This window comes from Odocoileus virginianus, chromosome 20 (assembly GCF_023699985.2).
Source record: "Odocoileus virginianus isolate 20LAN1187 ecotype Illinois chromosome 20, Ovbor_1.2, whole genome shotgun sequence".
NCBI classification, from domain to species: domain Eukaryota; kingdom Metazoa; phylum Chordata; class Mammalia; order Artiodactyla; family Cervidae; genus Odocoileus; species Odocoileus virginianus.
The window spans coordinates 3,409,079-3,430,351 of record NC_069693.1 but is presented as its reverse complement, the minus strand read 5'-3'; the positions used below and the strand labels follow the sequence as shown (position 1 = coordinate 3,430,351).

The 21,273-nt window shown below is 45.9% G+C and overlaps 2 protein-coding genes across 5 annotated transcripts in view; one reads left to right on the top strand and one right to left on the bottom strand.

Moving 5' to 3' along the window:
- LOC110134905 (NACHT, LRR and PYD domains-containing protein 7) overlaps positions 1 to 10,237 on the top strand; it is a 25,123-nt gene extending 14,886 nt beyond the window's left edge. For both annotated transcript variants that reach the window (XM_020889620.2, XM_070450304.1), the window contains exons 4-8: positions 2,518 to 2,688; positions 4,373 to 4,543; positions 5,218 to 5,388; positions 7,536 to 7,703; positions 9,708 to 10,237. In XM_020889620.2, coding sequence (XP_020745279.2) covers positions 2,518 to 2,688; positions 4,373 to 4,543; positions 5,218 to 5,388; positions 7,536 to 7,703; positions 9,708 to 10,011 — 985 coding nt within the window. In that variant the 3' untranslated portion in view covers positions 10,012 to 10,237. The remainder of the gene's footprint in view (positions 1 to 2,517; positions 2,689 to 4,372; positions 4,544 to 5,217; positions 5,389 to 7,535; positions 7,704 to 9,707) is intronic.
- Positions 9,283 to 21,273, bottom strand: NCR1 (natural cytotoxicity triggering receptor 1). Of its 3 annotated transcripts, none has more exons than XM_070450305.1 (8): positions 21,095 to 21,273; positions 20,977 to 21,012; positions 20,516 to 20,800; positions 18,153 to 18,431; positions 17,838 to 18,008; positions 17,264 to 17,311; positions 14,785 to 17,156; positions 9,283 to 13,330 (listed from the first exon to the last, which is right to left on the bottom strand). In XM_070450305.1, the coding sequence occupies exons 1-7, from the start codon at positions 21,126 to 21,128 to the stop codon at positions 16,990 to 16,992; spliced, it is 1,020 nt and encodes a 339-aa protein (XP_070306406.1). In that variant the 5' UTR covers positions 21,129 to 21,273; the 3' UTR covers positions 9,283 to 13,330; positions 14,785 to 16,989. The 3 variants fall into 3 exon arrangements, with proteins under 3 accessions (XP_070306406.1, XP_070306408.1, XP_070306407.1); XM_070450307.1 differs by having other exon boundaries at positions 17,838 to 17,885; XM_070450306.1 differs by having other exon boundaries at positions 18,153 to 18,404.

Here is a 21,273-nt window from a genome sequence, read left to right as displayed (position 1 = left end):
TGAATGAAAACTGTATGGAAATGCAAATGACTACATGGGGATACAGTAGGAAGTGATTTATTTTTTTACCAGAAAAAGTCAGGCATTGAGGAGGAGGGAAAGTTGCGTGTGGACTGAATGCTGAAAGAAATAAAGGACACAATGCTGTCTGAGAGGAAGAAAATTCTCTCTATACTTCTGGCTGGTTGGAAAATGAAATTGATATGAGACAGATTAGGAAAAGAAAATCAAACATTAAATAGCATCTATACATGGGAGAGACCCAGAAAAACTGAGCAACTGCCCCAGTAACTGAAATCCTCATGTTAACTACAACCTTCCATTAAAGACAATAAAGGATGATGAGGGTTGTGGTTTGGGACCCCAAAGGGGAGGAAGGCAATTCACTTGGAGATGGAAATCAAACGTTTGGTAGACAGAGGGTGAGATCTGTATCTGCTGCATTGGCAGGTGGATTCTTTACCACTGAGCCACCTAGGGAAGCCTGGTTACAGGAACAGAACTATCTAAATTCTTCAGGAAGTGAGGGGAAAGATCAAAGTGTCTTCCCGAGTGTTTTCAGTCCTTGTTTATTCTCAACTTGAAATAATCTTCACATCAAAGGGACATCTTGGGGTGACAAATTTTGTTCCCCTACAATAAAAAAGGATAGGGATAATTTATCTGAAGATCAGCATAAGCAAAGAAAAGAGAGCACCAACCCTTTACCATCCAATTCCATCTTCCTTCTCATCATCATATACTGCTTCCACTAGTGGTCTGTCCTCTTCTCTCCAGCTATCACTCCATTGACTGGTTCTTCAAGTCAGTTCAGTTCAGTCACTCAGTCATGTCCGACTCTTTGTGACCCCATGGACTGCAGCACTCCAGGCTTCCCTGTCCATCACCAACTCCCGGAGCTTGCTCAAACTCATGTCCATTGAGTTGGTGATGCCATCCAACCATCTCATCCTCTGTCATCCCCTTCTCCTTCTTCCTTCAATCTTTTGCAGCATCAGGGTCTTTTCCAAGGAGTCAGTGCTTCACATCAGGTGGCCAAAGTACAGGAGTTTCAGCTTTAGCATCAATCCTTCCAATGAATATGCAGGGTTGATTTCCTTTAGGATTGACTGGTTTGATCTCCTTGCAGTCCAAGGGACTCAAGAGTTGTCTCCAACACCACAGTTCAAAAGCATCAATTCTTCAGCACTCAGCTTTCTTTATAGTCCAATTCTCACATCCATACCTGACTACTGGAAAAACCATAGCTTTTACTAGATGGATCTTTGTTGGCAAAGTAATGTCTCTGCTTTTTAATATGCTGTCTAGGTTGGTCATAGCTTTTCGTCCAAGAAGTAAGCGTCTTTTAATTTCATGGTGTCAGTCACCATCTGCAATGATTTTGGAGTCCAAAAAAATAAAGTCTGTCACTGTTTCCATTGTTTCCACATCTATTTGCCATGAAGTGATGGGACCAGATGCCATGATTTTCATTTTCTGAATGTTGAGTTTTAAGCCAACTTTTTCACTCTCCTCTTTCACTTTCATCAAGAGACTCTTTAGTTCTTCACTTTCTGCCATAAGGGTGGTATCATCTGCATATCTGAGGTTATTGATATTTCTCTCGGCAATCTTGATTCCAGCTTGTTCTTTATCCAGCCCAGCATTTCACATGATGTACTCTGCATATAAGCTAAATAAGCAGGGTGACAATATACAGCCTTGATGTACTCCTTTCCCAATGTGGAACCAGTTTGTTGTTCCATGTCTGGTTCTAACTGTTGCTTCTTGACCTGCATACAGATTTCTCAGGAGGCATGTCAGGTGGTCTGGTATTCCCATCTCTTTCAGAATTTTCCAGTTTGTTGTGATCTACACAGTCAAAGGTTTTGGCATAATCAATAAAGCAGAAGTAGATGTTTTTCTGGTATTCTATTGCTTTTTTGATGATCCAGTGAATGTTGGCAATTTGATCTCTGGTTCCTCTGCCTTTTCTAAATCCAGCTTGAACATCTGGAAGTTCATTTGAAATAGCTCAACTGGAATTCCATTGCCTCTACTAGCTTTGTTCATAGTGATGCTTCCTAAGGCCCACTTGACTTTGCATTCTAGGATGTCTGGCTCTAGGTGAATGACCACACCATCATGGTTATCTGGGTCATAAAGATCTTTTTTGCATAGTTCTTCTGTGAATTGTTGCCACATCTTCTTAATATCTTCTGCTTCTGTTAGGTCCATACCATTTCTGTCCTTTATTGTGCCCACCTTTGCATGAAGTGTCTCCCTGTCCCCATCTTGACTTGTGACTTGACTTGCACTCTGTGTTCTCAGCACCATCCATCTACAACACCCAAAACAGAACCGCTTCATTTTATATTCCCTATCCCTGGGTCAGGAAGATTCCCCTGGAGAAGGGAATGGCTACCTACTCCAGTATTCTTGCCTGGAGAATCCCATAGACAAAGGAGTCTGGCAAGCTAGAGTCCATGGGATTGCAGGAGCCAGACACAACTGAGTGACGAACACTTTCACTTTTAGGATTAAAAACGTCTCTCCCGCCAGTGCTTACCGGGACTTCTGTCTGGCTCTCGTTGGTAAGAAAACTCTGACACACCTGGCTCTGGAAGGCAGTGTCCATGGTGATAAGATGCTGCTGCTGCTGCTGTGTGAGGTCCTGAAGCACCCGAGATGCAACCTTCAGTATCTGAGGTGGGTCTTATGTCATTGCTGTCCTCAGCATGAGAAGGATGCTGTGAGTTCCGAGCAAAACAGAGGATTGCCATGCTGATCGGGCACCATGCTAAACAGGGAGCATATTCCCAGATATTAACAGAATATCCATGGTATGTCAGCCAATAATCTTCCCCTAGCCAGCTAGTCTTCTGGATTGAATAGTGAGCCCTGAATGCAAAGAAAGACTCAGAATTTCATTAAATTAGAAAAAAAAAATCTATTACTCTGTTCAGTTCAGTCTTTCAGTTGTGTCCAACTCTTTGTGAACCCATTGACTGCAGCACACCAGACTTCCCTGTCCATCACCAACTCCAGGAGCTTATTCAAACTTGTGTCCATTGAATTGGTGATGCCATCCAACCATCTAATCCCCTGTTGTCCCCTTCTCCTCCTGCCCTCAATAAATGATGTTTCTAAGTGGATTACCAGATCTCCAAGATGACAAATGGCCGGTGCACAGTGTCCTGCTTTTGCTCATTGACTTGAGACACTTTACATTTTGCCTTGTATTCAAATTATTTAAGTGAACTTACACTTAATTATTTAAGTGAATTACACAAATTATTTAAGTGAACTTTTTATAGGTTAAACTTTGAGGGAGGAAAGGTACTGATTTTTAAGAACTCCAGGTTTACTTATGACATATATTCTAGTAGGCAGAGTATGGATTGATTATATTCTGTATTTGATTGACCTAAAAGGTATCCTCTCTCCCCAAAGTACAGATGAAGGAAAAAAATGAATATTAAAAGTTCAACTAACTTGTGAACTTGAGCAAACTCTGGGAGATAGTGAAGGACAGGGAAACCTGGTGTGCTGCAGTTCCTGGAGTCTCAAAGAGTCGGACATGACTTAACGATTGAGCAATAACAACAACTTGTAAATATTGTGAATGTAGTAAGGGGCAATGCCATGATTCAAACAAGTTTGTCCTAAAGTCCTGTATTCTGATCTGTATCTACAAGAGCAGCTGAGCTTCAGACCCCATGTGATGGGTTAATGGATTGCCCCAGTGTTCTTTAAAATAGCTGTATCACATTCATTTTGATCCACAGAAGTTTCCAATTATTCTGGCAACACAAACTTCAAACTTTGGACCCAGCTGCCTAAGTATCCAATTGTTCCTCCTTGTTTTAGTTAGCATATTCCCTAATAACTTCTGAAGTTGAAGTTTGAGTATCAGGCATCAACTTTTTCCCAATAGAATCACATTTAAATTTAAATAGAAGGTAGGAATATATGGATATGTATCATTGATTCATTTGTCATACAGTAGACTAATATAACATCATAAAGGGAACTATACTCCAATAAAGATTAATTAAAAAATACAAGTGGAATTAGGACAGACTTAGTTCAAGAAAAATAATGATGTAAAAGGTGGGGTTTGAGAAATAGCAGACCACGTTGGTGAAACTTCACATAGAATTGTATCATGGAGTTTTTCTCTTCTTAGCAGTGAGGCTGGATGCTGATCCAGTGGGCATGGTGCTACTTGAGCAAACAAAGGCGATCCGTTTTCTAATAGTTCAGGCCAGGGTTTGACACGTGTTGGAGTAGAACGAGATAAGAGTCAGAGATACAGTCTTCAGGGAAGGATAATAAGCTGACGGGGTCTCTGCCCTCCCAGAAGAATGACTTGCCCCCGTTTATCCCACAGGCTGGGGTCTTGTTCTGACACCACCCAGCAGTGGGCTGACTTCTCCTCGGCGCTCAAAGTCAACCAGTCCCTGAAATGCCTGGATCTCACGGCCAGTGAGTTCCTGGATGAGGGTGTCAGATTGCTGTGTTTGACTCTGAGACACCCAAAGTGCGTCCTGCAGAAATTGTCGTAAGTCCCTCTTTTCCCGGGGAGCGTCTTCATCTTAGGCCTGGAGTCGCATAGAGAAGAGCAGTGGTAAGACCAGACTTACAGGGAGCATCCTATGGGACTTCTTACTGGGAGAGAGTCCTGATTCCCCTTTTTGGTCCCAGGTGGGTGATGCATACTTTAAAAAAAATGTGTGTGTGTGTGTGCGCGCGCACTCAGTTATATCTGATTCTTTGCGACCAATGGACTGTAGCCCACCAGACTCCTCTGTCCATGGGGTTTTCCTGGCAAGAATACTGGAGTGGGTTGCCATGCCCTCCTCCAGGGGATCTTCCCAGGGTTCAAATCCACATCTCCTGCATTGGCAGGTGGATTCTTTACCACTGAGCCACCAGGGAAGCCTGCATTTAAAAAAATATTATTAATTAGTTAGGCTGTGCTGGATCTTAGTTGCTTACAGCATGTGGAATCTTAGTTTCCTGATCAGGGATCAAACCCAGGCCCCTTGCATTGGGAGTGCAGAGTCTTAACCACTGGACCACTAGGGAAGTTTGCCTGCCTTTCTCTCATTCCTGGTCCTTCAGGCTTTGATCACTAGCATAGGATAGAGCAGGTGGGGACTCTCAAGAAGGGCTGTCAGCTGAGAAGTCTGAATTTTGGAAATGTCTCACCATGTAGGTGATGCTTTTTCGCAGGTTGGAGAACTGTCAGCTTACAGAAGCCTGTTGTAAGGAGCTGTCTTCTGCTTTGATTGTCAACCAGAGGTTGACCCACTTGTGCTTGGCCAAGAATGACCTTGGGGATGGCGGGGTGAAGATTCTATGTGAGGGCTTGAGTTACCCTGAATGTCAGCTACAGACCTTGGTGTAAGTCCCTGCTGGCTTCTGTGTGTGTGTGTGTCTGTGTGTTGTATATATATATACACACCTGGATTCAAGTAGGACAGACCCTGGAGCACTTAATAGCTCCCCTTGAATGAAACCAGCAAGAACCTGGTGGAAATTAGGAAAAGAACAGGTAGAAACAGATGCTAATGTCTGCATGTCTTTAAAGAGTAAGGTTGACCTGCCAGGTCTTTCTATTCTGAGAATTCAAGATAAGCAGTTAATTCTCAGGTCTGATGTTCTGTGTATATTCTGAAAATTCATATGACATCTGGCAGCAATTGGGGTGGATTGAGTTACACAGTAGGGCTTAAGACTGGAAAGCAGAATCAGGAATTCAGTTTATAGTGGCAGAGAGAGAAAAGGAAAAGGTCATTTCTGCCTCAGTAGTGTTCATTAGAAGAATATAAAACTTCCTGTATGATGTCACACAGATTGCCCTGTTTTTTTTTTTAATTTTTAAGAATTTATCATTTTCATTTTTTGAATTTTAAAAAATGTATTATCATTTTCATTGTGATTACTAATTTTATTGTTAGAATGCTTAACATGAGATCTAGCCTCCTAGATTTTTACTTTTCAAACTTTATTCTATATTGGAATATAGCCAACCAACAATGTTGTGATAGATTTTTTCAAAACTTTTTGTTTCACATTGGGGGGTTATAGTCAATTAACAATGCTGTGATAGTTTCAGGCGAGTAGTAGAGGGACTCAGCCCTACATATACACGTATCCGTTCTCCCAAACTCCTCTCCCATCCAGGATGCCACACGACCCTGAGCAGAGTTCCCTGTGCAGTACAGTAGGTCCTTGCTGGTTGTCTATCTTAAACACTGCGGCGTGTACATTAGACTTCCCTGTTCTAAAGGCAGAGATGGTTTAGGTGTCTAATTAACACAAAGTGTCTGATAGTTAGTACTTACTGTGCATCAGGTATTCTACTAAATTTTACAAAAATTAAAAAAAATCCTTACAAGCACATGCCATAGTTACCTTTATTTCAGTTGTGCTAATTAGCTAATTCGAAAACCAGAGTTTAGTCACTGAGTTTGCCCATGGTCACATCTTTATAGCAGGTGTGAAGCCCCCTGTATTTGTCGAGTTAACGATCATTATCTTAAAAACATAAAGGCATTGTTTGACCAAACCTTCATTTTGTAGGCTGTCAAAACTTGGAATTTTGGATTTTGCTTAGCTCCTCTCCCCAAGCTCCCCAGGTTCAAGTATGACTTTTTTAGGGTCTCACCCAGTACAAATCATGGCATCTTTTGGTCCAGTTACCATCCACCTGCTCCTTGTCATGTCAGTTCAGACTCTACCCTGCTGCTACTATGCCATGCTTGGGGCACAAGGTGTTCAGGGGAGACCTGTCTAGTTGTATCACGGGAACACCCTTCTCTGTGGTCAGGAGGACTTGTAGGCGTCTAAGCTTGCTGGAGAGTCTACAGTGTTTAAACGAGAAACACAGCCTCTCAATGTTAGGAATGTGGAGATTTTGGTGTACCGCGTTATTCTGGGACAAATACAGGGCTTGAAATAAAACATGAGACAGGGAGCATGGAATCCCAAAGACCTGATGATGCAGGAAAGAAAGGAGGCTTCAGATTCTGTCTCAGGTCTGTCTGAACCCAGACCCCTTCGCCTGCATGACATACTGTCATGGAAGGAAAGCCTGTATCTCGGATGTGTGTTTTTTTCTCCAAAATGAAAGGGGGCAGAAGAGGCCAGCTGAACACCCTACCACCTAGGCAGGGTGGAAATGCTCATCATTCCATGTACATGTTTTTTTAAAAAAATGTGTTTATTTAATTTGGGTGCATCTTGGAGCGCAGGCTCAGTAGTTGTGGTTTGGGGTATGGGGTGGAGGGGCTAGTTGCTCCACAGCATGTAGGATCTTAGCTCCGCCGACCAGGGATCGAACCTGCGTCCCCTGAATTGCAAGGCAGATTCTTAACCGCTGGGCCACCAGGGAAGTCCTTCCATTTGCATGTCTTTATGTACAAGCCTACCTGAAAGTGTGTGACTCTAGATAGAAAATAAATATTAATAGCTGGATGTAACCGCCACGTCACAGGGTATATGTCACAGAGGGATAACAGAATTTCTTTATACAACTGTCTTGGCAGGCTGCGTCATTGCAACATAAACAGACATGGCTGCAAGTACATCTCAAAGCTTCTCCAAGGAGACTCCAACCTCACCAGCTTGGACCTAGGTTTCAACCCCATAGCCACTGGACTGTGTTTTCTCTATGAAGCTTTGAAGAAACCAAATTGTAACCTGAAATGTCTAGGGTAAGTCATTTTCTTCATTTTAAAGATGTTTGAAAATATTGTTGGTTTTTCTTTTTTGCCAGTAATGAACAACTGAAATTTTGTCTTTTCATGGCGTTATAGCTATTTTTCTTTCTTTCTTTCTTCTTTTTCATTTATTTTTATTAGTTGGAGGCTAATTACTTTTGATCTTTTTTTAAAAATTTATTTATTTTACTTTACAACATTGTATTGGTTTTGCCCTACGTTGACTTGAATCCGCCATGGGTGTACATGTGTTCCCCATCCTGAACCCCCCTCCTGCCTCCCTCCCCATCCCTTTAAAAAGATTATTGAGTATAGTTGATTTACAATGTTGTGTTAATGTCTACTGTACAGCAAAGTGGATCAGTTACACGTATACCCCCTCTTTTTTAGTTATCTTTTCCTGTATAGGTTATTACAGAGTATTGGGTAGAGTTCCCTGTGCTATACAGTATGTCCTTATTAGTTATCTATTTTATATATAGTAGTGTGTCTGTATCAATCCCAAGCTCCCAATTTAACCCCGTGTAGCCTTGTTCCCCCTCTGGTAACCGTAATTTATTTTCTATATCTGTGGCTTACCTTCTGTCTTGTATAGGCCCTTCTGTACTATTTCTTTGGGTCCCACATGTAAGCATTATCATATGACATGTCTTTCTCTGACTTGCCCCAGTCAGTGCGTCATAGTGATTATGGCATTGTCTCTGAACTAGTCTGCGGGTTTTGATTCTTGATTTCCTGATGTTGGGTCTCAACCCATCACCCAAGATGTCTTTCAACTTGCAAGCCAGGCCACAGCACATGTCTTTCAAGACACAAAAGTTCCTTGGGTCACTGTGGATAAAAATCTGAAGGTTTTTTGTGTTGGCTTTTTTCCACCTGGGTTTTTTCATGACATCTTTCAGAAAAACCCAAATAAACTTTTTTGGCCAACCCAACATAATAGCCCACAAGAGTCTATGTGCTCAGTTGTTGAGTTGTGTCTGATTCTTTGTGACCCCATGGACTGCAGCCCACCAGGCTCAGACTCTGTTCATGGGACTTCCTAGGCAAGAATACTGGAGTGGGTTGCCATTGCCTTCTCCAACAAGAGTCTATGGAATCCTATAGTTAGTTATGAGCCGCTCTTTCTTTTTTAAATTGTTTATTGGATACTTGAAAACTTTTGTCTTTAATCGGAGGATAATTGCTTTACAATATCCTGTTTGTTTTTGCTACATATGAACATGAATCGGTCTTAGGTGTATGTATGTTCCCTCTCTCTTGAACCTCCCTCCCACCTTCCAGCCCCTCCCACCCCTCTAGGTTATCTCAGGGCACTGGATTTGAGCTCCCTGTGTCATATTGTAAATTCTCACCGGCTCTCTAATTTTACACATGGTAATGTATATGTTTCAATGCTACTCTCTTTATTCGTCCCACCCTCTCCTCCCCCTAACTGTATCCAAAGGTCTGTTCTCTACGTCTGTGTCTCCATCTGTATCCAAAGGTCTGTTCTCTATGTCTGTGTCTCCATTTCTGCCATGCAAACATGTTCATCCATACCACCTTTCCCGATTCTGTGTATATCGATGTGTTAGTATAAGATATTTGTCTTTCTCTTTCTCACTTGCTTCACTCTGTGTAATTGTGGGCCACTCTTTCTACTACCCTGCCAGCTTGGCATCTCAGCTATACTGGCTTCCACCCCTTCAGTTATCATCATGGTTCCCTCTGTATTCTATTTCTTTTTTCTCATATCATCTTTCCAACATGGAATTCACGGACTATCACCAATCTACCCAATCCTCCTCTGTCTTATTAATCCTATTTATTTTGTTTCAGTACTGTTATCCCATCTTCAACACAACAGGACCTGATGTGGCTAAAATAAGCTCCACAAAGAAAATAACTTTCATGTCTTCTCTACTAGGTCCCCAGGGAGTAAGGGTGTGCCTGGCCACCCGGTAGGTTCTCCGTTAAGAACATGCTTACGAGTGGCTTTCTCTACTTCCTCAACAGGCTCTGGGGCTGCTCCATCACCCCTTTCAGTTGTCAGCATCTCGCCTCCGCTCTAGTCAGCAGCCGGAGCCTGGAAACGCTGGACTTGGACCAGCACGCCTGGGGACAGAGTGGCATCGTGGTGCTCCTTAAGGCTTTAAAGCAGAACAATGGCTCCTTAAAGACGCTCAGGTTGAAGATGGACAAATCTACCGTGGAAATCCAGAGGCTGTTGAAGGATGTGAAGGAGAACAATCCCAGACTGACCATCGAGTGCAGTGATGCCAGAACAACTAGATCCTCATGCTGTGACTTCTTTTCCTGAACGCGCTGAGATATTTCTCTCATGTGTCCCCAAAGCGGGTGATCTGATGTCTCTAAGACGTCTCATTCATGAAGGCCAGAATGTCAAATGTCAATCACTGGATCAGAATGTAGAACTGAACACTGGTTTTTCACTCTCTGGTTTCTGGGAATATCTGCACAAGTCACGTACCCACTTGATGTTAAAATGTTCTCTCTCACAAGGATAATAAAAGGCAAAGCACTTTGTTTGTTGCTGAATTTACTCACACACCCAACAGCTAACTTAGAGTAAACGTCATTCCTGGCGTACTTAGTCTAGGAAAAAATATTACAAAGTTCATAGATGATTCTGTGTGTTCCTTCTGTTTTTCTTCCCTATGCACATGTGTTCAGTCACGTCTGCTCTTTGTGACCCCATGGACTATAGCCCGCCAGGCTCCTCTGTCCATGGGATGTCCCAGGAAGGAATTCTGGAGTGGGTGGTCATTTCTTCCTGCAGGAAATCTTCCCGACCCAGGGATCAGACCTGCATCTCCTGCATTCGCAGGTGCATTCTTTACCACTGAGCCACCAGGGAAGCCCCTGTAGTAACTTGAATAAGACTTGGGTACCAGTGTTTAGTGGGACACAGCCAGGTGAGGATTTCAAAGCAATAGATGATGGAGGGATTGACTATGGATCAGGACTGCTCAGGTTATTTGGGGCAAAGCTGAGTGATTAAAAATTCAGCCTTCTACTTGAGTACAAAGCTCACGGGTGGGATTTACATTTTTAAAAAAATGATACAATCGAGGGAGGTTGTGATGTACTGTGTCTGGGTCACACCCTCTTCTGGGTATTTTAAATACATTCTGATGGACACTTTGCAGCAGTTCACCCCCCTCCCAGCTATCTTGTTATTTTTATCTATCTATAAATAAGGAAACAGTAAGAGGACTCCATGACCCTATATGGCATGGCCTCTGAGAAGCAGACTGAGTTTTGAAAACAAAGTTCTTACAAATTGAAAAGCCTGTGACTTGTCTTATAGCTCACTTTGTGCAGAAATTTTTAAAAAGTCTTATGGAGTTTAGGACATTGAAGATCAGTGGTTCTCACTAGGGGGGATTCATCCAAGGACACCTGGGCAGTGTTTGCAGGTATTTTTGTTTGTTTGTTACAACAAGGGGGCGCTCCTGACATTCAGTGGGTAGAGACCAGGGGAGCTGCTTGGCATCTCACCATGCACAGAACAGCCCCATCACAACAAAAAACTACCCCACCGAGAATTTCAATGGTGCTGAGATTGAGAGACAGTCTCACTTGAGATTGGCTTACAGTCTAGCCATGCATTGCTATAGAATAAGACAGTGCTCCTCAACAAAGCCTGATTTTGCCACCCCTGCCCCTCAATCTGGCAAAGTCCAGAAACTTAAAAAAATTGTGGGGCAATACACATCACATCAACATTACCGTTTTCATCATAAAGTACACAGTTGAGTGGCATTCAGGGTACTCACACCACTGTTGTGACCATCACCACCATCTAGTTCCAGAATGTCTCAGTTCAGTTCAGTCGCTCAGTCATGTCCAACTCTTTGCGACCCCATGGACTGCAGCACACCAGGCCTCCCTGTCCATCACCAGCTCCTGGGGTTTACTCAAACTCATGTCCATTGAGTCAGTGATGCCATCCAGCCATCTCATCCTCTGTCATCTACTTCTCCTTCTGCCTTCAATCTTTCCCAGCCTCAGGGTCTTTTTAAATGAGTCAGTTCTTTGCATCAGGTGGTGAAAGTATTGTAGTTTTAGCTTCAGCATAAGTTCTTCCAGTGAATATTCAGGACTGATTTCCTTTAGGATGGACTGGTTGGATCTCCTTGCAGTCCAAGGGACTCTCAAGAGACTTCTTCAACACCACCAACACCAGTTCAAAAGCATCAATTCTTTGGTGCTCAGCTTTCTTTATAGTCCAACTCTCACATCCATACACGACTACTGGAAAAGCCACAGCCTTGACATCTACATCTCCCCAAAAGGAAACCCCATATCCATTCATCTACTTTGTCTCTACAGATCTGACTACTCTGGATTTTGAAGGGAGGTCACAACTGGCTATGCTACGAACTTCTAGTGGACACAGACCAAGGGTGCTGTGAAACCTTCTACAACTCACACCACAGTCCCACAACAGTCATCACCCATAGGCTGAAAACCCCATGGCAGATGGAGAGAGCTTTGTCTTCAGGATATTGCACCTCCCACGGGTCCCCGGTTGGGTAGAGATCTAGGTGGGGGCGTGACTCTTCCTTTGGCAGGTGTTAAAAACCTCAGCCTTGTGGTATTAGGTGGGCCTCCCCCTCTCCATCTGGTTCCTCTCCTGGACCCTTCCCCCTCAGCCTCAGTCCCATTGTAGCTCAGCTCTGCTGGGGCCAGAGGGCCAAATGGTTCCAGAATCATGTCTCCTCCTCTCACCCTCCTGCTGAGCCTTGCTGAGTCCCAGAGAGAAGACGGGGACCCCTTGATGCCTCAAAGTAGAGGCAAACTCTTGACTTTGGGGTTCACCTCACCAGGGCTCTCTTCCAGAGCTGTGTGTATGAGCCAGGCGATCCAGGTTTGGGAAGGTGAGCCCCTCCTCCGAAGTTATAATTATTTAACTCATTTTGCACAAGGTGATGGTGAAAGAGAGATCTGCGGTTCAAAAGTCACTTCTGGGGCCTTCTCTGGTGGTGTTAAGCATGTTAAGAAACTGCGTTCCAACGCAGGGGATGTGGGTTTGACCTTGGTTGGGGGGCTGAGATCCCCATGCCACAGGGCAACTAAGCCTGCACACCCTAGAGCCTGTACTCTGCACCTGGAGATGCCTGCGAGCCACAGCAAAGAGCCCCTGTGCCACAGTGAAGACCCAGTGCAGCCAGAATAAAAAATAAAGACCCCTGGGCTCACCTTTCAGTTGGGTTTCCCCTGACTCGCTCTGTCCCAGCCATGCGGGGTGTTCTGCTACTCCTCTGCCTTGAGCCCTGCGCCTGTGGTTGTTTCTGCCTGGGGGGTGAGGCTCCGGGAGGTGTTCCAGCATTTCACGTGGCTGTCCTTCTCAGCACAGTCAACACGTTCTCACCTAGCTGACCACCGGATCTCACGGAGGCCCCTCCCCCATCACAGCCACCTCCTTCCGTCACCCCTATTTATATCCCTCCAAGCCAGGGGTTCTTAACCGGGTAGTTCCTCAGTTTGTCCTCAGGGTGACATTTGGCAATGTCCATGGAGACTTCTCCCACGTGGCATGGTGATAAAGAACCTGCCTGCCGATGCAGGAGACGCAGGAGATGCAGGTTTGATCCCTGTGTCAGGAAGATCCCCTGGGGAGAAGGAAATGGCAACTAACTCCAGTATTCTTGCCTGGAAAGTCCCATGGATGGAGGAGCCTGGCTCGCTACAGTCCACGGGGTCACCAAGAGTTGGCCATGGCTGAGCACACATGCTTGCTCAGCTCAGCTCATGGAGACGTCTTGGTTGTAACAGGTTAGGTGGCTGGTGGTCCAGGCACATAGAGCATAGAGGCCAGGGGTGCTGCTCAACACCAAGCTCAGGATGGTCCCTGCTCTGGGCTGAATTGCATCCCCCTCGAATGCACATACTGAGGCCCTAACTCCCTCCCCTACCCCCACCCCCACCCCATCCCCCGCCCACCACCAGTGTGACTGTAATCAGAAGAGAAACAGATCTGGGCATCTGATTGTACAGAAATCGAAACCATGGCGTTAAATGAAGTCAACCCAGACTTGTGTCCAGAGAAACGTTAAGTCCACCACAGAACCTCAAAACTCTGGCCCTGGGGAGCCCCCCAAACCCAGCAGTGTAGGGAGAGTCAGAGTGAGTAGGGGGAGGGGTCAGAGAAAGCCAGTGAAGTGACTTTTTCAGGAAGGAAGTGGTCATATATAATTAACAGAAGAGCAAAGATAAGGGCTGAGAGGTGTCCACTGAGAGTTCCAGGAAACTTATTATGTTACAAAAACAGCTTCAGAGGAAGTGAGGGGTGAGAACCAGCTTCTAGTGGTTGAGGACTCAGCCTGAAGGGGTAGAGTATAGCCTTGCCCAGGTGGGTGATGTCTCAGGGCAATCGGTCACCCCATCCACAGACCCGGAAGAGTGGAAGGGGGTGGACCTTTCTCCGAAAGAGCATATCCATGCTCTGAAGATTTTGTTCCTGTTCCTGACTCAGGGTGAGAGAACTCTGGTACTGGTGGTGATGTAATAACTGTGGAGCACTGACATTCCTAGAATGAGGACTTCCCTAGTGGTCTGGTGGTTAAGGCATCACCTTCTAAAGCCAGGGGGTGTGGGTTGGGTCCCTGATCAGGGAGCTAACATCCCACATGCCTTGGGGCCAAACAATCCAAGACCCAAGACAGAAGCAATATGGTAACAAATTCAATAAAGACTTTAAAATGGCCCACATTAAAATCTTTTTGTTTTAAATCTATAGAATGATGTCATGAGCTCGTGTATTACTGAGAAGGAGTTATTGACCCCACCTTTCGGCCAATGGAAGGTGAAAACAGAAAGGACATAGTTTGCCTCAGGAACACAGATGTTAATGGAGCTCAAATTCTGTCCTTCCTCCCTGCCTCCTGATCCTGCAGTGCACCTGTTTTACGAAATGGGATGAAGAAAGCAGGCAGGAAAGGCAGACTGGAGATCCTGTCTTGTTGCTGTAATTTGGAAAATGAAATAAACTGGGGGTAAACAAAGAAGGAAGCGAGGCTGAGCTGAGGGAGGAGAATGAGATGCACTCTCAGTCTTCAAAGCTCACCTTTCCCGATCTCCATGAGACCAGCATCAACCATCAGGAACGGACCTCCAAGCACGTGGGCGCCTTGAGAAGTGAAGATGGATTAGACTGGTCCTGGGCTGGAGTGATGAATGTGCCTCCTTAAAGATATAAATTTCTTTGGGATCGTTCAGTTGCTACGTCGTGTGTGAATCTGTGACCCCACGAACTGTAGCACACCAGGCTCCTCCGTCCTCCACTATCTCCTGGAGTTCGCTCAAACTCATGTCCACTGAGTCAGTGATGCCATCCAGCTGTCTCATTCTGTGCCGCCCCCTTCTCTTGCCCTCAATCTTTCCCAGCATCAGGGTCTTTTCCAATGAGTTGGCTCTTGGCATCAGGCGGCCAAAGTATTGGAGCTTCAGCTTCAGCCTCAGTCCTTAAAATGAATATTTGGGATTGATTTCCTTTAGGATTGATTGGTTTGATCCTAAACTCCTTGCCATCCAAGAGATTTACAAGCATCTTTTCCAAAACCACAATTAGAAAGCATCAGTTCTTCAGTGCTCAGCCTTCTTTATGGTCCAACATAAAGATATATTATATTTACATATGGTAAAAATATATATAGTTCAGCCATGAGAAAGAAGGGAATCTTGCCATTTTTGACAACAGGGATGGACCTTGACAGCATTATGCTAAGTGAAATAAGTCAGAGAAGGACAAATACTGTGTGATATCACTTAAAGGTGGAATCTAAAAACAAAGCCAAGCCCGTAGAAACAGAGGACAGAATGGTGGTTACTAAAGACTGGTGGGTGGAGGAAACGGAGAGACGACATTTAAGGGAAGAAACCAGTAGATGAATAAGTCCTGGAGCCCTAATGATCAGTGTGGTAGTGATACACCACAGTGTCACATGATAATCCTCAAACTTGCTAACAGACCATATCTTAATCATTCCAACCACAAAAAAGAAATATTGATAATGTGATGCGAGAGAGATGTTAGCTAACACTATAATGGCAATCCTTTCACAATAGATTAATGTATTAGATCAACAGATTGCACGCCTTAAACCTACAGAGAGTTCTATGTCAAAAATATTTCAATTAAAAATTAAAAAACACTTTTCAGTTTGGGACCACAAAGGTTCTCTGGAGTCTGTTGATGTTGCCCCAAATGTATCCTTTTCTTATCACACCCGTCATGGTTCATTTACAATAGCAATGGGTGGGAATTGGCAACTGACTTGTTGCTTCTCTAGCTCTTAATGTCATTTCTGTACTGGTGGTTAAATATTTTGAATGACATCTGCAGAGGCAGCAAAGAAGAAAGAGGGATAAATAGCCAGGATGTGGAAGCAACCTAGATGTCTGTCGACAGGTGAATGGATAGTGAAGCTGTGGTACGTATATACAAAGGAATACTACTCAGCCATAAAAAGGAATGAATTTGAGTCAGTTCTTGTGAGATGGATGAACCTAGAGCCTGTTATACAGAGAAATAAGTCAGAAAGAGACAAATTTCATACCGTAAATCATATACATATGGAATCTAGAAAAAATGGTACAGACGAACCTATTTGCAGGGCAGGAATAGAGATGCAGACACAGACAGTGGACATGTGAACACAGCAGGGGAAGGAGAGTTTGGGACAAGTTAAGAGAGCAGCATCGAAACATGACTACCATGTGTATAAGAGATCCCCAGTCGTAATTTGCTGTATGATGCAAGGAGCTCAACACAGGGCTCTGTGACTACCTAGAGGAGTGGGAGGTGGGAGCGAGGTTCAAGAAGGAGGGGACATATGGATACCTATGGCTGATTCATGTTGATGTATGGCAGAAACTATCACAACATTGTAAAGCAATTATCTTCCAGTTAAAATTAAATACATTTATAAAGAGAAGTAAGGATAAAGACAAAAGGAAGAAGGAAATATTCCCATGGCTGTGATGTTAAAGCTGTTTTCAGGAAAGATGGGGGTGGTTGAAAATTTGGCTTGCAGGAAGGAAGCACAAGAGTCCTTCGAACCTGGAGGAGACAATGGGCTTGGTCTTCAGGAGAAACGTGCCGTCTGCATCTCCCTCCGCCCAGCTGCACGCAGTCCTCCCTGAGTTCTCTGCAGTGACACCCTTCCTCCAGGGGTTCCACACAGAGCTCCCACAGCCCAGGGTCGGGGCCACTTTCAGCTCCCCCTGTGGCCGCTGGGTCTCTCGGTCATGTCTTCAGAGCTCTCTGTGCTCAGAGCTGTCTCCTACACCCCCGACGTGAAGCCCCATGGGTTCTCTCTCCAGACTTCCTCCTGTGAAGCCAGTCTTCAAGCAGGAGCCCCATGAGGGCCATCAGGACCAGGACAGCCAAGCCAAGCCGGATGAGATTCTGGACCATGTGATTCCAGAGGAAATGGTCTGGGTCAGAAGAACAGAGGGATTGCTCATGGGGAGCTACCAAGACCACCTCACCCCATGTCTCTCCCCTTTCCTGTGAGGGCTAACAGGCCCTGCTGCTGGCTTACCTTTCTGTGAGTGGGTCCCTGTGGTTAACTCGTAGGAGTCCCAGTAGTCTGCAGAGGGTAAGGAAAGTGAAGAAGTGAGGAAAAGAGATGGTGTGAGGGACTTCCCTGGTGGTCCAGTAGCTAAGACTCCATGCTCCCAGTGCAGGGGGCCTGGGCGTGATCCCTGGTAGGGGAACCATATCCCGTCTGCCCCAACTAAGAGTCCCCTGATGCCGGGAAAGGTTGAGGGCAGAAAGAGAAGGGGACACCAGAGGATGAGAAGACTGGATGGCTTCACCGACTCCATGGACGCGATCTGAGCAAACTCCGGGAGATGGTGAAGGACAGGGAAGCCTGGTGTGCTGCAGTCCGTGGGGTTGCAGTCAGGTTGGGCCTGACTCAGCGACTGAACAATGACTTTGATTCTAGGTTCTGAGCGCCATACCAGCAAGGGTCTTCGACTGGTTGGCTGACAGAACTGCAGTTGATGGCTTGCTCTGTGCACTCAAGGGATATTGTGAACGAACGCCTGCTTTTTAGCATGGTTGGGAGGCTTTGAGTCCTTGCCCCAAGTTTAGAAGTATCTGTTACTCACCAGAAGAGGTGTGCTCAGTGGGCGCGAAGGTGGTGTCCCCGGCGTCTCCTGGCCGTGGAGACAAGGAAATCAAGGGGTCTGGTCTTCCCAGCTGTTTCCTCTCCCTGCCCTGCTCCTCCGTCCACCGTCTCCCTGGTGATGGTCCTTGTGCTTTCGCTAGCACCTGGACCTCTGGGAATAGATGTGGATGAGGGCACTGGTGCCAAGCACCCTCTCTGCGTCTCCCCGCCTGCCTCTTGGCTGCCATCCTCGTCTCTGCTGGTCACTTAGAGATCCAGAAAGGACACAGGGGCACATTGAGGGGGAGGTCCTCACCTTTGACCAGGAGCTTCACAGGCTTGCTGGGGAAAGACCACGCGTGGTTGTTGTAGGAGCCGAAGCATCTGTATGTCCCTCTGTGTGCTGGGGTCGCAGGGCCCAGGTGGAACTCTGCCCGCAGGTTCCCGTATCTGAGCTGGGGGCGGCTGGATCGTCCCCCCTTGAGCAGGAAGAACGTGCTTGTAGCTGTCTCCAGCTGGCAACGGAAGGTCACATTCTCTCCTGAGGTCACCTCAGACCTGGGTTCAACTGAGAGTGTGGGTGTGTCATACAGTCCTGTGAGAGAAGGTGGCTAGTAGGGTAAGAGCATCCTTTTTTTTTTTTTTTTTTTTTGGCCACGCACCATGTGGGATTAGAGTTCTCCCGCCAGGGATAGAACCTGAAACCTTTCCACTTGAAGGGTGGAGTCTTCACCAATGGAACACCAGGGAAGTCCCAGTACAGAGCATCTGTATCCTGTTTCCTGCATCTCTGAGCATCCCTCTAGTCCTTAGGGCCAGGATATCACTGCTCAGAATCTCGGTCTCTTCTTCTATTTCCTAGATTTGTCTCGGTCATGGATACACCCTCCCTGAATTCTCCCTTCAAGACTGAGACGGTCCCTCCCCCAGCTGCCAGGAGAGTTAAGAGGAATCTCTTTCTGGGAATTTCCCAACATCACTGGCCCTCAGCATTTGGTTCTTGGGACCAGCAATGTCAGCATACTGGGGAAACTTGTTAGAAATACACACACTTCCAGGCTCTACCCCTGCATCAGAAACCTGGGGGAGGGGCAGACACCTGTGTTTTAAAGCCTTTTTGTTGGGGCTTCCCTGGTGGTCCAGTGGTTGAGACTCTGCCTTCCAGTGCAGGGTGTGCAGGTTCGATCCCTGGCCGGGGAGCTAAATCCCATACACCTCGTGGTGGCCAAAATTCCGTAACATAAAACAGAAGCAGTATTTTAACACATTCAGAGAAGACTTTAAGAGTCGTCCACATAAAAAAGAAAAAATCTTTAAAACCTCATTGCTGCTTTTAGTTGTAGTAAAATATACATAAATTTACCACCTTAACTATTTTCAATTGTATAGTCCCGTGATATTAAATACATCCACACGATTGTACAACCATCATCACCATTAATCTCCAGAACGCTTTTCATCTTGCAAAACTGAAACTCTATACATTAAACATTAACTTTTCATTTCCTCCTTCCCCCTGGCAACCACCATTCTACTTTATGCCTTTGAATTTGACTATTTTAAGTACCCCAAAGAAGTGGAATGTACACTTATTGATCCTTTGATGTTGGGCCTATTTCACACAATAAAACATCCTCAGATTACCGAGTCTCAGGATTTCCTTCCTTTTTAAGGCTGAATAATATTCAATTGTATGAATAGACCACATTTTCTTCATCCACTCATTCACTGGTAGGCAAAGTTGTTCCTACCTTTTGTCTGTTGTGAATACTGCTTCCATGCATGTGGGTTTACTAAAGTCGTCTGTGCTTCTGCAAGTCCATAGGTGACTCTGATATTGACTTAAACTTGAGACCCACAGCCCTCAATGGAAGGGAAGTGTCTGGCCCAAGATTACCTGGCCACCTCCACTCCATCTACCTTGCTTTTTCCACACCACCATTCCACCCTCACGTGCTGTGTCACTGATTTGAATTTCCTGACTTTGACTCATAGTCTGTCTTCTGCTAGAACCCAAGAACCACAAAAGCAAGACTATTTGTCTGGAATCTCCCTAGGAGTGGTTCTCACCCAATCCCTGCCCGATAGGAATACAGAGCTTCTAGCCTCATTTCAAGACTATGCTGAAAGGTCAGCCAGGTCCAGAGATCCACATTTGCTCGGTTGAAATCTCTGTCCTTAAATTTTTTATTTAAAAAATATTTTTGGCCATACCACATTGCACGCGGGATCTTAGTGCCCTGGCCAGGGATCGAACTCTCATCACCTGCATTGGAAACATGGAGTCTTAACCACGGCACTGACCACCAGGGAAGTCCCTGAGGTCTCCCGTGGAGCTGCACTGCTGTCCACCTGCCCTTTCTGTGAGCAGTGAGGGTCTGTGCTGCTCACTTATCACAGGTGCTGTTTTTAAGGACACTCCACGGTGATTCCCTCTGGGCACAAACATCCATCTTAGAGTCTCTTTTCCGGGGAACCTAAGACCAATCTGCTTCTAGGACATAGAGACAATTCTCTAAAGATAATCCCGTAGGCATTAACCGACCCCCTGCATTGCCACCAAGACAAACTAATATCTGAGTGAGGCTTGGGAGAGACAGAGGGAGATGAGCAAGTGAGGACATTCTGGAGGACTCAGGTTGACGAGATGACCCTACAGCTGCACCATGGGACACTTACCTGTTACCACCAGCTCCAGAGGGTCGCTGAGCTCTGACCAGAGCTCCCCACTTCGGTAGGAGCACCTGTATTGCCCTGCGGTGTGCGAGGTCATGGCCGGGATGGGGAACTTCACCCAGTTCATCACTGGGGGTGACTTCGGTCTCTCCGAGGCAGAAAGGCCCCCCTCAAAGTGCAGTTGGTACTCCACGGCCTCGCCAGCTCCCCGACACCCGATGGCAGCTGGTCTTCCCTTTGGGATCATGAAACTGGGTCTGACCCAGATGGCAGGCTTCGAGAGCATCTCTGGAAGGGAATCAGAGGCAGGAGTCCCTGAGAAAGCCCCCCGCCCAGCCTCCCGTCCACCCGAGTGCTGGCTGCGAGCCTTCCTAGCCAGTCTGGGTCCCTGGCCTTTCCTCCAGCTGCTCTCAAGCAGACACAGCAGCTGAATCTGACTTGGGGGCTTTGAGGGAAGGACTTACGCTTCTGGGTGGTGGTCCTCTGGCTCAGACCCAGCCCTGGAAGACAGGAACGATGAGATATGTTGCCCCATCTGCGCTAGACCCCTCAATTCCATCTCTCTTCCATGCGAGAACTCACCAAGGATGAGAAGGACAGCAAGTATGGAAGGCATCGCTCAGATTCTGCCCGGTGAATGTGGACAGCTGGGTGGAGATGGAGCCCTGCGGGCCAGGGGGATGCGCAGGATGTGGTAAGCGAAGCCCGGGAGCAGTCGCCCAGGGGCTTTCACACTGACTTGTTTACTGATGATTCAAAGG

Bases quoted from the DNA above. Each gene is read 5' to 3' on its own strand.
- NCR1 (XM_070450305.1), bottom strand. From the start codon at position 21,128: ATGCCTTCCATACTTGCTGTCCTTCTCATCCTTG. The intron at 20,801-20,976 runs GTAAGTCCTTCC...ATTCCCTTCCAG, and splicing joins GAGGACCACCACCCAGAAGC to AGATGCTCTCGAAGCCTGCC. The intron at 18,009-18,152 runs GTGAGGACCTCC...ATCTATTCCCAG, and splicing joins TGTGAAGCTCCTGGTCAAAG to AGGTCCAGGTGCTAGCGAAA.